Source organism: Cebus imitator, unplaced genomic scaffold (assembly GCF_001604975.1).
Source record: "Cebus imitator isolate Cc_AM_T3 unplaced genomic scaffold, Cebus_imitator-1.0 Scaffold19, whole genome shotgun sequence".
Classification (NCBI taxonomy): domain Eukaryota; kingdom Metazoa; phylum Chordata; class Mammalia; order Primates; family Cebidae; genus Cebus; species Cebus imitator.
Genome location: NW_016107334.1, coordinates 9,039,981 through 9,058,266, shown reverse-complemented (window position 1 = coordinate 9,058,266; position 18,286 = coordinate 9,039,981). Strand labels below are relative to the sequence as shown.

Below are 18,286 nucleotides of genomic sequence, written 5' to 3'. Positions count from 1 at the left end.
GCTGGAGTGCAGTAGCGTGATCTCGGCTCACTGCAACCTCCACCTCCCAGTTCCAAGTGATTCTTCTGCCTCGGCCTCCTGAGTAGCTGGGATTACAGATGTGTGCCACCATGCCCAGCTAATTCTGTATTTTCAGTAGAGACAGAGTTTTACCATGTTGACCAGGCGGATCTCAAATTCCTGACCTCAAATGGTCTACCTGCTTCAGCCTCCCAAGGTGCTGCGCCCAATCTGCGTATGCTTATTTCCTTAAGTTTGATTTTGTTTCTTTGCCTTGTGCTCTCTTGATTCACTGAAGTCATGAGATTTGGAAAGTGATTCTAACACAAGTTTTCCAAAAGGGAAAGGGGATGGGGAAAGTTTCTCCCTTAACTCGTACTTCCTGGGACAGAGGAGAAGATAATGGAGAAGTGATGTGGCAAGGGAGACAGAGTACAATATCTGCCTGCTGTCCCCTCGTTGAGATGACGGGGTTCTTCTTAGTTCCATAAGCTGCTCCAGAAATGCCTCCCACTGGAATTTTTGATACTTCAGTAATAGCCTTTGCTTTTAGATCCCATAGTCCTCCCAAAATTGGTCTAGTCAGAAATTTCCACATCTATCTTTTGCTTTCTGGACTCAGTGTTTTAAATTTTTTTTGGTTCTTATCATCACCTGAGGGTCCTTGATATCTAAGTTGCATTTTCTCTGCTTCTGTCTTCTGAGCATTAAGGCTCTAACAAATACTCATATGTTCAAAGTCCTGCTTCTCCCTTGCCTGCTCCCTGGGAACGTCCTGCTCTTCTCCAGCAGAGATGTTTCTCCTGTCAGCTCTTCCCATGGGACACTATGTGCCTGGAATACTTTTTGCTTACTTGACAAAGAAAGAAATTGCTTCTTTTCTCTGGCATTCTTCCTAATCTTTTATTTCTGTGATTGAAGAGATGCTCTTAACTTATAGAACTCGGATTTAAAAAAAAAATTTTTTTTTAATGTAGGGAAGCCCAAGAAGAACCACATGGCACAGATTACTTTCATATACTTTATCTGCTTTCTATTTCTTGACTCTCCTAAAGCTTTAAGGTTTTAGATCACTGCATTTCTGTCTTTCTCTGACACTATACCCTTATAATGTACCTTTGCCTAAACATATGAGAATAATGATTTAAATAATAGAATAGTAATGTTTTAAAATAACATGCTATTAGTATATAACATAAATATAAAATAATATATCTCTAAATAAGTACACAATGTATAATAATATATATCAAGTAATAGACCAGGCACAGTGACTTACACCTATAATCCCAGAACTTTGGGAGGCCAAGGCAGGTGGACCATTTGAGCCCAGCAAAACAGCTTGGGCAACATAGCAAAACCCTGTCTCAAATGAGTACAACTAATACAAAATTACTAATACAAAAAATTAGCCGGGCATGGTGGCACACACTAGTAGTCCTGGCTATTCTGGATGCTAAGGTGGGAGAGCTGCTTGAGACTAGGAGGCAGAGGTTTGCAGTGAGCAAAGATCATGCCACTGAACTCCAGCCTGGGTGACAGAATGAGACTCCTTCTCAAAAATATAATAATAATGATTTTTTTTAAAACCACACTAGCTACCAATTACTGACCACCTTCTGTGTCAGGCTTTTGCTAAGTGCTTTATAGACGTCATCTCCTTTCATCCTTAGTCCTCTCTATGTAGTGGATCCTGTTAGTATTTCCATGTTCAAATGTAGTTTCTAAGGCTAAGAGAAGTGAGGTCACTTCCCAGGTCACACAGGCAGGAAGTGATGAAGCTGGGAACTGGCACAGCAGAGCCCTGTTTATCCAATGCTAGTGCCCAGGCTCCTAACCATGTCACAGATTGCATTCAGACTGATGTAGACTGGAAACCCCACAGTGCTTTCAACAGAGCAAAGCCTTTACCTGTATGTATCAGGTGATAAAAAGAGACCCAGATGTAACTTTTTTCTCATGTTGGCTATGGAAAATCCCATTTGTCCTGTTTTGAGATTAGTTTCTCATCAGATTCTGGTCAGTGATATTCCCACAAAGACTTTCCTTTATACTGGTGCTCACGGTTCTTGCCAAATTTTAGAGCTTTTAAAAGGAAACTCTCTTGCCTTAGTAATACCAGAGATTGCATTTGTTTATTGCATGTTAAAGCAAGTCTCCATCCCTGTGAGATCTGAAACTTGTCTGAAATAAGATAGTGTCTCCTCATGTGCTCTGTAGAATTACTGTGTATATATTTTCATTCAATAAAATATGCCATGGTTTAAGTTGTGCACCTGCCAAATTAACATACTGCCACATTCTGTTATTCAAAATTCTCTCTCTTTTCATCTGTCTAGTGTATTTCTTAAGCTACCAAGCACATTGTGGGTTAACTAGATAATAAATCCTCAAAGCATCCCTGACAGGTAGATAGAAATGGAAAGGAGAAAATGTTGCTCTCCCAGACATTACATATGAGAAAATGGAAAAAGACAAGATTACCTGAAATTGACTGATGCTTTAAGTAAGTTGTAGATGGATGTAAGACTGTAATTTAGTTATTTCTTCATGTAGTACTCTCAATTCCTTTTTTATTAAATATATTATAAAACTAAAGCAATTTTATTTTCTATTTTGCCTTTTCTTTTATGTGAATGGTGTACTCACAGTGAGCTTCCGAAGGCTCATTATGGGTTGCATTAGCTTGATAGCCTCCATTTCTGGCTGTGTTAGTGCCAGGACCATGAAATAGCCTGCAACAGCAACCTTAAGAGGTGAGGGGTATGAGGGATGTGCTTTATTCTTTGTGCAATAGTGTGTTGTATTCATCTTTTCAATAACATATTTTAAGCACATATATGTATAGTATTGTTTAAATTCTGTAGTGCAAAGAATAGTATACACACTGCTAAGCCCACGAAATTCATTTCTGATAAAAGGAAGCTTGTTATGCATTCTTCCCAATCTCATTTTCTTCCCATACATTATAGGCAATTATTATGCTGAAATTTAGTGTTTTTCATTCCTCTGAATGTTTTTGTACCTTTACTGTGTATATGTATAGCATGTGGGTGTGTGTATATAATTTAATTTGTCATATTTTTAATTTTATATGTATGTTTCCTTCTATAACTTGCTTTTTTCTCATTACATCTTAACTTTTGAGATATAGGCCTACTAATTGATATAATCCAGCTCTAGTCTCTTCATTTTAGACCTCCATATGGTGTTTAATTGTCTGACTTGCACCTAATTTAATTGTCTATTTTGATGAAGGTGAACATGTGAATTGTTTTCAGTTTTTTACTACTATAACTACTACTTTGAAAATTCTTATACAAGTCTCTCTGGGCACATATGCAAGATTATCTCTGAGGTATAGTCCCAGGAGTGGAATTGTTTACTTGACAAGTACCTGCATCTTCAGTTTTACTTGTTTTACCAAACGCTTTCTAACAATTTATGCTCCCACCAGCAGGGTGTGTAAATTCTTGTTACTCAACATCCTCAGGCTTTTTATAGTTCTCAATTATATAGATGTAAAATTATATCTTATGGTTTACTTATTTATCTATTTTGAGACAGAGTCTCACTCTCTCATCCAAGCTGGAGTGCAGTGGCGTGATCTCAGCTCACTGCAACCTGCACCTCCCGGGTTCAAGCAATTCTCATGCCTCAGCTTCCTGAGTAGCTGGGATTGTAAGCACATGCCATCATGCCCAGCTAATTTTTATAACTTTAGTAGAGACAGGGTTTCACCATGGCCAGACTGGTCTCAAACTCCTGACCTCAAGTGATCTGCCTGCCTCGGCCTCCCCAAATGCTGGGATTACAGGTGTGAGCCACCTCGCCCAACCCTTATGTTTTCTTTAACTGCATTTTTCTGATAGGGAGGTTAAATATCATTTCATATGTTTGCGAGACATTTGGAATTCCTGTTCTGTGAATTATCTGTCCACGTTTTGCTTATTTGCTATTGAGCTATTTGCATTTTTCTTATAAATTGGTAGATATTCTTCATATTTCTGGAAACAAGTTATTTGCTGTTTATATATATTGTACATACTTCAAATATGTAGTTTGCCTTGAATTTTGATGCACAGGAGTTTTTGTTTTTAATATGACCAATTTTACCTATCTTTTCTGCTCTTATTTGTATATATATAAGAAATCCTTCCCTACCCAAAGTCACAGGGTTACTTTTCCATATGTTTTCTCTCAAACATATCAAAGTTTTGTTTTTTAAACTTAGGACTCCTAAACAGCCATTGGGTCAATGAAGAAATTAAGAAGGAAATTAAAAAATTTTTTGAAACAAATGAAAATGGAAACATAACATACCAAAACATATAAAAAGAAGTAATAAAAATCCAAGCACAAATAAAATTGAGAGTGAAAAAAAAATACAAAAGATCAATATAACAGAATGTTTATTTTTGAAGATAAATGAAATCAACAAACCTTTACCAGACTAAGAAAAACAGAGAGAAGACCCAAATACATAAAATCAGAGACAAGAAAGGAGACAATACAACTGCTACCACAGAAATTCAGAGGATCATTAGATACTATTATAGGCAACTATATGCAATAAATTGGAAAACCTAGAAGAAATGGATAAATTCCTAGGCATATATAACCTGTTATGATTGAATTGTGAAGATGTCAGAAACCTGAATAAACCAATGAGTAACAAGATAGAAGCAATGATAGAATGTCTTCCATCAAAGAAAAGCCCAAAATCTGATGGCTTCAGTACTAAATTCTAGCACACATTTTGAGAAGAACTAATATCAACCCTACATAAACTGTTACAGAAAATTGAGGATGAAGCAGTACTTCCAAACTCATTCTATGAGGCCAGCATTATCTCAATACCAAAACCAGACAAAGACACATCAAAAAAGAAAACTACGAGTCAATATCTCTGATGGATATGGATGCAAAATCCTCAAACCAAATTCAACTACACATTAAAAATCTCATTCATCTTGACCAAGTGGAATTCATCCCAGGGATGCAAGCGTGGTTCAACATACATAAATCCATAAATATGATACCTCACATCAACAGGATGAAGGACAAAACCATATGATCATTTCAATAGATGCTGAAAAGGCATTCGATACAATTCAGCATCCCTTCATGATAAAAACTTAGCAAACTGGATTTAAATGAATATACCACAACACAATAAAAGCCATATATGACAAACTGCCCACTTTTACCATTTTTATTTGACATAGTACAGAAAGCTCTAGCCCAAGCAATTAGGCAAGAAAAATAAAGGACATCCAAATTAAAAAAAAGAATTCAAATTATCCTTGTTTGTAGATGATATGATCTTATATTTATAAAAATCTATAGATTCTGCCCAAAAGCTATGAGAACTAATCAACAAATTCAGTAAAGTTGCAGGATACAAAATCAGCATACAAAAGTCAATAGCATTTCTGTATGCTAACAGCTAACAATCTGAAAAAGAAACCAAGAAAATAAGCCCATTTATAATAGCTACAAAAAAACCTAGCAACAAATAAGATTAAATACTTAAAAATAAACTTAAGCAAAGAAGTGAAAGATCTCTACAATGAAAACTATAAAACATTGATGATACAAAATGAGGAGGACACACAAAAAGATTTCATGTTCACGGATTAGAAGGATCAATATTGTTGAAATGTGCATAGGACCCAAAGCAATCTACAGATTTAATACATTCTCAAAATATCACCTCTCATTATCAAAATACCAGTTACATTCTTCATAGAAATAGAAAAAAACCTAAAGTTTATATGGAACCACAAAAGTCCCAAAATAGTCAAAGAAATCCTGAGCAAAAAGAACAAAGCTGGAGGCCTCAGATTACCTGACTTCACACTGTACTACAGAGCTATACTAATCAAAACAGCATGATACTGGTATAAAAATAGACACATAGACCAATAGAACAGAAAAAAAAAAAAACCCAGAAATCCATGCATTTACGGTCAACTCATTTTTGACAAAGGTGCCAAGAACATACATTGGGAGAACTATAATGTCGTCAACAAATGGTGCTGGGAAAACTGGATATCCATATGCATAAGAATGAAACTAGACCCCTAGCTCCCACTGTATGCAAAAATCGAATTAAAATTCATTGAAGACTTAAACCTTGCCAGGCACAGGGGCACATGCCTGTAGTCCCAGCACTTTGGGAGGTCAAGGCAGGAAGATCACTTGAGCCCAGGAGTTCAAGACCAGCATGGGCAACATGGTGAAACTCCATCTTTACAAACAAAATTAGCCAGGTGCATGGTAGTGTGCACCTATAGTCCCAGCTATTCTGGGGGCTAAGGTGGGAGAATTACTTGACCCCAGGAGGTTGAGGCTGCAGTGACCCATGATCACACCACTGTACTCCAGGCTAGGCCACAGAAAAAGACCTGTTTGAAAGAACAAAATAACAACAACAACAAAACCTTAAATCTAAGACTGTAACTCTGAAACTACTGAAAGACAATATTGAGAAAACACTCTAGGAAATTGGTCTGGGCAAAGATTTCTTAAGGAAGACCTCAAAAACATAGGCAACCAAAGCAAAACTGGACAAATGAGATCACATCAAGCTAAAAGACTGCACAGCAAAGGAAACAACAAAGTGAAGAAACAATCCATATATGACAAAATATATGGATTTCACAGAATGTGTGAAAATATTTGCAAACTACCCATCTGTCAAGGGTTTAACAACCAGAATAAATAAGGAGCTCAAACAACTCAATAGATAAAGACAACCTGATTTTAAAATAGACAAAAGATCTGAATAGACATTTTTCAAAAGAAGACGTACAAATGACCAACAAGTATATGAAAAATATTCAACATCACTGATCATCAGAGCAATGCAAATCAAAACTACAATGAGTTATCACACCCCAGTTAAAATGCCTTCTATTAAAAAGACAATAATAGATGCTGTTGAGGATGTAGAGAAAGGGGGACACTCATACATTGTTGGTGGGAATGCAAGTTAGTACAGCCATTATGGAGAACAGTGTGGAAGTTTCTCAGAAAACTAAAAATAGAACTACCATATGATCCAGCAATCCCACTGCCCCATATATACCCCAAAGAAAGGAAATCGGTATATCAGAGGTATCTGCACTCCCATCTTTATTGCAGCACTATTCACAACAGCCAACTTAGGATTCAACCTAAGTGTCAATCAGTACATGAATAGATAAAGAAAATTTGGTGGATATACATAATGAAATATTACTCAGCCATAAAAAAGGATGAAATCCTGTCATTTGCAGCAAAATGGATGGAACTGGAGGACATTATGTTAAGTGAAATAAGCCAGGCACAGAAAATATCACATTTTCACTCAAATGTGGGAGCTAAAAATATTTTTCAGAAGAAAAGAAAAATTGAACTAATGGAGTTAGAGAGCAGTATGATGGTTATTACAGGCTTTGAAGAGTAGTAGGGAGTGAGAGATGAAGAGGGGAAAGTTATTGGGTATAAAAATATAGGTGAATAGTGGGAATAAGACCTAATGTTTGGTAGCACAATAGGTTGACTATAGCTAACAGTATTTTATTTTCTATTTTTAAAAAACTAAAAGAATGGAACTGGCATGTTCCTAACACAAAGAAATGATAAATTCTTGAGGGATGGGTCTGCTAATAATCCTGATTCCATCATTAACTTTGTATGCTTATATGAAAATTTTACATGTACTCCATACATATGTACAATTATGTATCCATAATAATTAAAAATAAATTAAAAAAAAAATTGTTCTCTAGGCCAGGCACGGTGGCTAATGCCTGTAACCCCAGCACTTTGGGAGGCTGAGGCAGGTGAATCACAAGGTCAGGAGATCTTGACTAGCCTGATCAACATTGTGAAACCCCGTCACTACTAAAAATACAAAAATTAGCCAGGTGTGGTGGTGTGCTCCTGTAATCCCACCTACTCAGGAGGCTGAGGCAGGAGAATCACTTGAACCTGGGAGGCGGAGGAGGCAGTGAGCCAAGATCACACCACTGCACTCCGGCATGGGTGACAGAGCAAGACTCTATCTAAAAAAAAAAAAAAAAATTTGTCCTCCAGTCCACTTGGAACTTTTGTGTACATGGTATGAGATATCTCATTTTATATACATTTTGTTTTTATTTTTCTGTTCTTTCAGTGATGAGTATGTATCCTTATAATAAATTATTCTAAATTTTTTTAAAAACTCAATTGGATAAGAAAATCCCCACCTCACTTGCACAATAGTTTCAATCAGTTTCTATGATATTGCCTATTATTTGGACTTTCCAAACTCTTATATGGCTGCTGTTGGGGTGGAGCTGAGATCCCAATTGAGCCCGTTTCAATGTGGGAACAAACTGAGGCTGTTGCATATGGCATGCAGGTTAGGAGGAGGAGTAAAAGATACTATGTGTAGACATTTAATACTAATCTGTGTGGTGTGCTTCTGTCTGCAAAGTGCTTTCATGGACATATTACTCAATTCTCACAACAACCAGTGTGTTCTGATGATGAAACCAAGGTTCAGAGACATTTTGTGCTTGTCCAAGTTTTATTGGCAAGACTGTTCAGACTACAGTTTGGGTTTTCTACTCCCACTTACTTGCAATTGATTTTCCTACCTCTCCTTTTGTTTTCTTTTCCATAACATTTTCTCGGAGTGTTAGGTATTTGAAGGATGACTTTTTGAGACCTGAAGAGGTGACCTGGTGTTAACTTGGAATGACATGCCGTGCTTTGGACTGAGATAGTAGGTGGCTACAAGTTTTCCGTGGTCCCCGCCCTATTAACAGACCCTCAAACACATTAGTGACTTAGGAGAGAAGGAATTTTTAATATATCAATGAATACATACCTTGTTATTGTTTTCTTTTTTGCTCATTTATGAGCTTGATTACTAAACTTTACTGCTTTCTTTTAAAGCAGTTGCCCAGATGAAATTATCTTGGTGTTTGTACTTCCTTCATTTCTCTTCTGTGACTTTTACAGGCAGTCTGAGAAACAAAGGACCCATTCTTTCTTCCATGGCACACTGCGTCGTTTATGAACGTGAGACAGGAAAAAGATGAAGATTTTTTTCCTTCTCTCAAATATCCATGGTGTTGTCTGAATTCTCTAGGCTGAATTAAATGGAAAAAAACTGAAATCATTTTCAGTTTTAGAGAAAGTATGTAACTTTCTCTAGATTCTAGACCAGAGGTCAGCAAACTTTTTCCCTAAAAGCCCAGATAATAACTATTTTAGATGTTGTAGGCCATATGGTCTCTGTAGTAACCAATGAACTCTTGTCATATTTCAGAAGCAGCTATGGATGATATGAAAATGAATGGGCATGGCATTTTCCAGTAAAACTTTATTTACAAAAATGAAAAACAGCAGATTTGGCTCCCACACTGTAGTTTGCTAACTCCCATTTTTGTATATTTAAGTTTTGTCTATCAGGGAATCTAAGTCTTTGGCTAAATGATTTCTTACCAACCATAGGTTTCAGAGACTCTTATCACCAAAGGTTCTAATGGGTTTTTTCTGCAAATATAAAGTATGATATTTACAAAACTAATGACTACCCACTATATTCTAAGCTCCTTCATCATCAGAAAGGATGCCCAGTATTACTGGGTCACCTATTAATCTTTTTCCTTCCCAGATTGGAGTTTCTACAAGCTGTAGCCCGCCTTGGTCCCTGAACTTTTCCTGTATTTTTAAACATCTTCACAATTATAGAAGATATCCAGATTCATAAACTCTTCAATCTGCATTTGATTCCACTGTGGCCATCTGAACCACAGAACTGAAAAGAATCTTTACTTCTGTTAGTTAATTCCTTTGGAGAACAAAAATAGGTGTGAAAAATATCCAGTGGTTGAGTTGAAAATAATACCTATTTTTTGTAGTCTTTTAGTTTTCCCTTGGACAGTTTGGGACTCACAAGGCCTTTTGGTATTAAAGGTTCTGGACGGCAACATAGGAGGGATTATAAATTTTGCACATAAGATTTTTCCATGAAAGAAAAGTTTCCTAATAGTCTTAACAAACATTCTGGAGAAGATTATTTTTATTTTTTATTTTCCTTTTTATTTATTTTTAAAGATGGGGTTTCACCATGTTGGTCAGGCTGGTCTTGAACTCCCGACCTCAGGTGATCCACCTGCCTTGGCCTCCAAAGTGCTTGGATTACAGGCGTGAGCCACCATGCCTGGCCGAGAAGATTATTGTTAAATGCATGTTGTGTTTGCTGAAAAATATGTAGGGATACATTTTTTATATGAGAGATGCTTATTCTAAGAAGCTATGGAAGTATTTTCCCACTGCCACCTTTACTTATATTTTCTAAATTAGCATTTTTATGATATAAAAGTGACACATTTTCGTAGAATAAAATTTAGAAAATTTAGAAAAGCACAAACAAGAAAAGTAAAATGACAGTGTAACAGCTTAGAGATAAGTATTGCTAACATTTTCATGGCCATCCTTTTGCCATCTTTCTATGCATGTATGTACATGCAGATTAGATATAAAATTTTCACATGCATGAGATGATATACAGAATATTTTATAGCCTGCCTTTTCACTGAAGTATATAAAATGGGTAAACTTCTGTATCAGTACATACGGATCAGCACTAATTTTCATGGCTACATGGCATTCCACAGTATAGATGTACTTCCTGTAACCTGCTTGCATGGTCTCCTACTGGTGCATTTTAAGTGCTTTGGACTTTTCCACCATTAGAGAGAATGCTAAGGTAAATGTTCTTGTATATATATTTTCTTGCCTTGCCAGAGTATCTCTTCAAGATAAATTCCTAGAATTGGAATTAGCAAAATTGTGTGTGTGTGTACATATATGTTTATGATTTTGATATAGAAAAGTTTATACCCAAACTATATTCTCCTCAATGGTTAATGAGAGGGCGTCACATCCTCCCCAATACTGGGAAATTTCTAAGATTTCTCAACAGATCAGTTATCAGCATCTTAGCATCCTTTCCTTGATGGTTGCTATTGTTGTTTTGTGAAGTATTTTACAGCTTTTAAACCAATACCTACCTATGTATTGCACTTACGGTGTGTCAGAGATTATTCCAGGTGTTTTATGAATATCAATTAATTTAATATTCATAATAACCCAAAGAAGTGTGAGCACTGTTATGCTTAATTCACAAATGAGGAAACAAGTGACTTGAAGGTCATATATGTAGTCAGTGGTAAAGCCAGGACTCCAACTTCTAGGGGATTCCAGACCCCATCTCTTTTGTTTTGTTTTGTTTTGTTTTGTTTTTGTTTTTGAGACAGAGTTTCACCTCTTGTTACCCAGGCTGGAGTGCAGTGGAGTGATCTCGGCTCACCGCAACCTCCGCCTCCTGGGTTCAGGCAATTCTCCTGCCTCAGCCTCCTGAGTAGCTGGGATTACAGGCACGCACTACTATGCCCAGCTAATTTTTTGTATTTTTAATAGAGACGGGGTTTCACCATGTTGACCGGGATGGTCTCGATCTTTTGACCTCGTGATCCACCCGCCTCGGCCTCCCAGAGTGCTGGGATTGCAGGCATGAGCCACCACGCCCGGCCCCAGACCCCATCTTCTTAGCTACCATGCCCTGCTGCCTCTCAGAGGAAAAGCTTTGTTAGCAAGGAAATGAACCTGAACACCAGGAATCAGAGTCACATCCCAACTACCAGCTCACCTTTATTTGATTATTTTCTATTTTAATGATTAAAATAATTCTTTTGATTTGTTTTTTTAGGATGTATCAAGGTCAGAAGAAATCAAAAGAAGCTTTGCCCCACTATCAAGCAGCTTTGGAATATGTTGAGATCAGTAAAGGTGAAAAAAGTCTTGAGTGTGTACCAGTATTGAGAGAATTAGCAGGTGTAGAGCAAGCCCTGGGACTCCATGATGCATCCATCAACCACTTCCTGCAGGTAAGCTACAAGGTCCTGGCTACCAAAGCTGTTCTAGACCCAGTGCTTTTCATAGACACAAGTGTCACAGCAGCTCTGAAAGCGCCTGGCTTTGTCATTTGCTCTAGATAAGGACAACACTTGGCCTAGAGTAGACGCTTAACAAAGGTGCTCTTATCAGATGGCCATGTGGGCAAGTGCTGGTACTGGTCCCCTGTTAGCCATTGCACAGACTACAAACAGCCTGAGATACCCTAAAGGTGATTTCTTTATCCTTTAATATTTATTTAGAGCTTATGTTACCGAACTGATAAGGACTCTTTTTTTTTCTACATTCTAAAATCTTTACCTGAAGCCACTTAGAGTTTTGTCTGTTAGCTGCTAGTCTACTTTATCTTTATCTTTGTAAGATTCTTCAGTGAATGTGTCTGTCAGGGTTCTCCAGAGAAACAAAACCAACAGGATATGTACACACACACACACACACACACACACACACACACACACACACACACACAGGTTTTTTTGTTTGTTTTTCATTGTTTGTTTGTTTAGAGAGACAGGGTTTCATCATGTTGACCAGACTGATTTCAAACTCCTGGGTTCAAGTGATCCTCCTGCCTCAGCCTCCCAAAGTGCTGGGATTATAGGCTTGAGCCACCAGATCCGGCCTCTTTTAAGGAATTGACCCATGCGATTTAGGGGCTGGTAAGTCTGAAATCCACAGGGCAGGACATGAGGCTGGAAACTCAGGCAGCGTTTCTATGCTGCAGCCTCAAAGCAGAATTTCTTCTAGAAACCTCAGTTTTTCACTCCCTTCAATTGATTAGATGAGGGCCACCAATATTATTATTGAGAGTCATCTCCTTAAAATCAACTGATTGCGAATATTAATCACATCTACAAAATACTGTGTATTCACTGTAAATCTTAATAGTGAGTTTATCTCTTTATATTGTATCATGCTAAAGGCGCTTTTTAAAAAGTTTTTCTGATAATTCTTTCCTGTAAAAGTTGTAAGATTCAGACCAATCCATTCTTGTTATTTGAAATGGGATACAGTGACAAGGTCCTGAGAGTACTTCATTACTATTTCTTACTTTAACGTGTCTGACAATTTATATTCCTACTCATGGTTTGTTAGAGAGCCCCTTTCTCTCACTTTATCTGGATTGTCTCTTTTAAGCATTATTACCACCCCAAGACACATTATTATTTCCCATTGATAGATAAGGAAGCTAAGAATTTGAGAGGTTGAGTGATACGCCCAGGAGTACACAGCCAGTAAATGGCAGGTTCGCATTCAAAACCAGTGCTTTTTAGAAAGATTGTTCTGGCTGATATGTAGAGAATGGATTGGGGAGGTTGTGCCAACCATAGAAGTAAACCAGTTAGGAAGCTACTGAGGTAGCCAAAGCTGAGAATGATGGTAGCTCGAACTGGGATGAAGATAGTGGGAATGAAGAGAAATAGATGGATGTAGGAAAGATTTAGGAGGCAGAATTGATAGGACATGGAGATTGACTGGATACGGGGGAAAAAAGAAAGAGTCATAGATGACTCCCAGGTTTCTGGTCTGGACCACTGAGTGGATGTTTCTACCAGGGAACTGGCATGTGACTGGGTGATGGAGAGATGGCAAGCTCTGCTTTAGGTGATGAGTCTGAGATGCCCGTGAGGCATACAAGTGGAGGTAATAGTAGGCAGTTAGATAATTGGGGCTGGGCTGGGCTTGGTGACTCACACCTATAATCCAAACACTTTGAGAGGCCGAGACAGGCAGATCACCTGAGGTTGAGAGTTCAAGACCAGCCTGACCAACATGGAGAAACCCTGTCTCTACTAAAAATACAAAAAAATTAGCCAGGTATGGTGGCACATGCCTGTATTCCCAGCCACCCAGGAGGCTGAGGCAGGAGAATCCCTTGAACCCAGAAGGCAGAGGTTGTGATGAGTCAAGATTGCGCCACTGCACTCCAGCCTAGGTAACAAGAGAAAAACTCCATTCCAAAAAAAGAAAAAAAAAGATAATTGGGGCTGGTGCTCAGAATATAGGTCAGAAATTCATCCACTTACACAGTGATTTCGTGGGAGAGGATGAGATCACCGAGGGAGAGTTGATGGAGGGAGAAAAGAACTGATGCAGATTCTTGAGGAATTTCAGTATTCATGGCTGAAGTGGAGGATTACCTAGCAAATGAAACAGAGAAAGATTTCCAAGAAAATAAGAGGAAAAGCAAAAATGAAAGGGGTATCCTCTCTGTCCTTTTTCTTTCTTTCTTTCTTTCTTTCTTTTTTTTTTATTTTTATTTTTGAGATGGAGTCTCACTCTGTTGTTCAGGCTGGGGTACAGTGGCATTATGTGGGCTCACTGCAACCTCTACCTCCTGTGTTCAAGTAATTCTCCTGCCTCAGCCTTCTAAGTAGCTGGGATTACAAACATGAGCCACCACACCTGCCTAATTTTTGCATTTTTAGTAGAGACGATGTTTTACCATGTTGGCCAGGCTGATCTCGAGCTCCTGACCTCAAGGGATCCACCCACCTTGGCCTCCCAAAGTGCTGGGATTAAAGGCATGAGCCACTGCGCCTGGCCTCCCTCCCTTTTTTGATACCTTTCACTGTTTTACTGTTTTGGAGGACATGGGATTCCAGAGAGAATAAATGAGTTTGTAAAGAGCTTAGTGTAGTGCCTGATACATAGTGCTAAATATGGATGTTTTAAATTTTCTCTTTCCTTTCCTTTTATGTTATTTTTCTTTAATTGATGACTTTGTTGAGGTGAATACTGGGGTGATGATAAGAACAGAAACCAGATTATATAGCAGGTAAGCTGTGAGGAAGCAAAGATAGTAAGTGTAGATGGCAGTCACAAAAACTACTGAGATGCTTTTAGGGGAAGACAAGCCCAGGCAAGAGGGCAGAGTACATGGTAAGGTCTGAAGGTTAGACAAAACTTGACACATTCAGGGAGCTGTAAGGAGCTCCCTATGCCTGGGCAGTGGGAATGGCAAAGGCAGGAGATGGGTATCGTTTAGGTGAGTGTTGAAAGTCATGTTAAGGAATTTAAGCTTCCTCCTAAGAGCAGATGAAGGTTTTTAGGCAGGGAGATTGGCATCATCAGATTATCATTCTGGAAGGATCACTCTGCCATAGGGAGAATGGACTGGATGGTGGGGAGATAAGCAGGAAGATAACTCAGAGGTAATGGCTGCAGCAGTACAGGTTGGGGGTGAGACGGCTCATACTCAGGTGGTGCCAGTGAATGGAGAGGCATGGACAGATCTGGAGATAGGAGGGGAATAGACGGGACAGACCTGGGGGTTGTGCAGGTCTTGAGGAGGTCTCCAGCTTTACACCAGGTTTCTGACCTCAGTCACTATGTGGCTCAAGCAACATTTACTGAGCATAGGAACACTGGTGGGTTTACAATTTTTGTTAGTATCAATAACTGTAAATATTCTCATACAAAAACCTTTTATAGTTCCTTGAATTATTTCCAGGGCAAGTGTCCAGAAATTAAACTAGTAGAAAGAAGTTCATATGGATTCATATTGACACTCTGTCACAGAATTGGTTTTGATGTACTTCACTGCCAGCAGTTGATTTTTCTTTGTTCTTAAATGAAGGAGTTTTGTACCAACCATGCCAGCTTTTTATGTTAGTTTACTCTCATTTTACAGAATAGAGTCTCAAATTTACTTTAATATTTTTTTTCTTAGCCCATATCCCTCAAACTTTTTTTTTTTTTTTTTTGAGATGGAGTCTCTCACTGCTGCCCAAGCTAGAATGCAGTGGTGTGATCTTGACTTACTGCAACCTCCACCTCCCGGGGTCCAGCAATTTTCCTGCCTCAGCCTCCCAAGTAGCTGGGATTACAGGCACCCACCACCACACCTGGCTAATGTTTGTATTTTTAGTAGAGAAAGGGTTTCGCCATGTTGGCCAGGCTGGTCTCAAATTCTTGACCTCAAGTGATCCAACCGCCTCAGCCTCCCAAAGTGCTAGGATTATAGGTGTGAGCCACCATGCCCAGCAAAAACCACAAAACTTTCTAAAGTTCAAAAAAAGATCTCAGGTACCAGTTTCTCAAGATTATAGAAAGACATCAGTGATTGTACTAGTCCATTATTATGCTGCTGATAAAGACATACCCAAGACTGGGCAATTTACAAAAGAAAGGGGTTTAATCAGACTTACAGCTCCACATGGCTGGAGAAGCCTCCCAATCATGGCAGAAGGCAAGGAGGAGCAAGTCATGTCTTACATGGATGGCAGCAAATAAAGAGATTGGTTAAGGAAACTCCCTCTTACGATTCCATCAGATCTCGTGAGACTTATTCACTATCCCAAGAACAGCATGGGAAAGACCCACTCCCATGATTCAGTTATCTCCCACCAGAACCCTCCCACAACACATGGGAATTATGGGAACTACAAGATAAGATTTGAATGGGGACATCTGTGTCCCTATCTGTGTCCCCATTTGGCTCTGCCAAACCATATCACTCCACCCTGGCCTCTCCAAAATCTCATTTCTTCACATTTCAAAACCAATCATGCCTTTCCAACAGTCCCCTAAAGTCTCAGCTCATTTCAGCATTAACTCAAGTCCATGGTCCAAAGTCTTATCAGAGACAAGGCAAGTCCCTTCCACCTATGAGCCTATAAAGTCAAAAGCAAGTTAGTTTCTAGATACAATGTGGGTACAGACATTGGGTAAATACAGCTATTCCAAATGAGAGAAATTGGCCAAAACAAAGGGGCTACAAACCCATTCAAGTCAGAAATCCAGCAGGGCAGTCAAATCTTAAAGCTCAAAAATGACCCCATGTCTAGCACCCAGGTCATGCTGATGCAAGAGGTAGGTTCCCACAGTCTTGGGCAGTTCCTCCCCTATGGCTTTGCGTTGTACAGCCTCCCTCCCAGCTGCCTTCACGGGCTGACGTTGAGTGTCTGCATCTTTTCTAGGTACGCAGTGCAAGCTGTCAGTGAATCTACCATTCTGGGGTCTGGAGGACGATGGCCCTCTTCTCACAGCTACATGAGGCAGTGCCCCAGTAGGGAATCTGTGTCAGGGCTCCCATCCCACATTTCCCTTCTGCACTGCCCTAGCAGAGATTCTTCATGAGGACCCCACCCCTACAGCATACTTTTGCTTGGGTATCCAGGCATTTCCACACATCTTCTGAAATCTAGGCAGAGGTCCCCAAACCTCAGTTCTTGACTTCTGTGCACTCACAGGCTCAACACCACGTGGAAGCTGCCAAGGCTTGAGGCTTGCACACTCTCAAGCCACAGCCACAGCCCAAGCTCTATGTTGGCCACTTTCAGCCAAAGCTGGAGCAGCAAGGATGCAGAGCACCAAATCCCTAGGCTGCATACAGCATGAGGACCCTGGGCCTAGACCATGAAACCACTTTTTCCTCCTAGACTTCCAGGCCGGTGGTGGGAGGGCCTGCTGCAAAGGTCTCTGACATGCCCTGGAGACATTTTCCCCATTGTTTTGGTGATTAACATTCACTCCTCATCACCTGCCAGCAGCTTAATTTCACGGTAGATGGACATTTGGGTTGCTTCCACTTTGGGGCTATTATGAATAATACTGTTATGAACATTCATGGACAAGTTTTTGAATGGACATATGTTTTTATTTCTCTCTTGGGTATAAGGCTACGAGTGGAATTGCTGAATCATATGGTAACTCTATATTTAACTTTTTGAGGAACTACCAATCTATTTTCCTAAGCAGTCTCACTATTTTACATTCCCACCAACAATTTATGAAAGTTCCAGTATTTCCACATCCTCACCAATACGTTTTACTGTCTGTCTTTAACTTCAGTCATTGCAGTGAGTATGAAAGTGCTATCTCATTGTGGTTTTTTATTTGAATTTCTCAAATGACTAGTGATGTAACACATCTTTTTATATGCTTATTGGTCGTTTGTGTATCTTCATGGGAGAAATGTCTATTGAAAATGTCTGCACATTTTTAATAGGGTTGTCTTTTTATTGTTGACTGATAATAGTTATTTATATATTCTGGATACTAGATACTAGACTCATATCTGTGGGGTGTTTCCCAATCTGTGGGTTGTCTTTTGACTTTCTTGATAGTGTCATTTAAAGCACAAAATTTTGATTGTCCAATTTGTGTATTTTTTTTTTTGGCATCACATCTCAGAAATCATTCCCTAATCCAAGGTCATGGAAGCCTACATCTGTGTTTTCTTTTAAGAGTTTTTATAGTTTTTAGCTCTTACGCATGGGTCTTTGGTTCATTTTGAGTTAATTTATGTAGATGGTGTGAGGTATAGGGGTCTAACTTCTTTTTGGGGGGTTGGAGAGGCATGTGGCTATTCAGTATCCTA

General features: G+C 39.0%; 1 protein-coding gene across 4 annotated transcripts in view; it reads left to right on the top strand.

Moving 5' to 3' along the window:
* Positions 1 to 18,286, top strand: part of TTC23 (tetratricopeptide repeat domain 23) — a 99,462-nt gene that overhangs the window by 35,091 nt on the left and 46,085 nt on the right. For all 4 annotated transcript variants that reach the window (XM_017518504.2, XM_017518520.2, XM_017518496.2 and 1 more), the window contains exon 7: positions 11,756 to 11,933. In XM_017518504.2, coding sequence (XP_017373993.1) covers positions 11,756 to 11,933 — 178 coding nt within the window. The remainder of the gene's footprint in view (positions 1 to 11,755; positions 11,934 to 18,286) is intronic.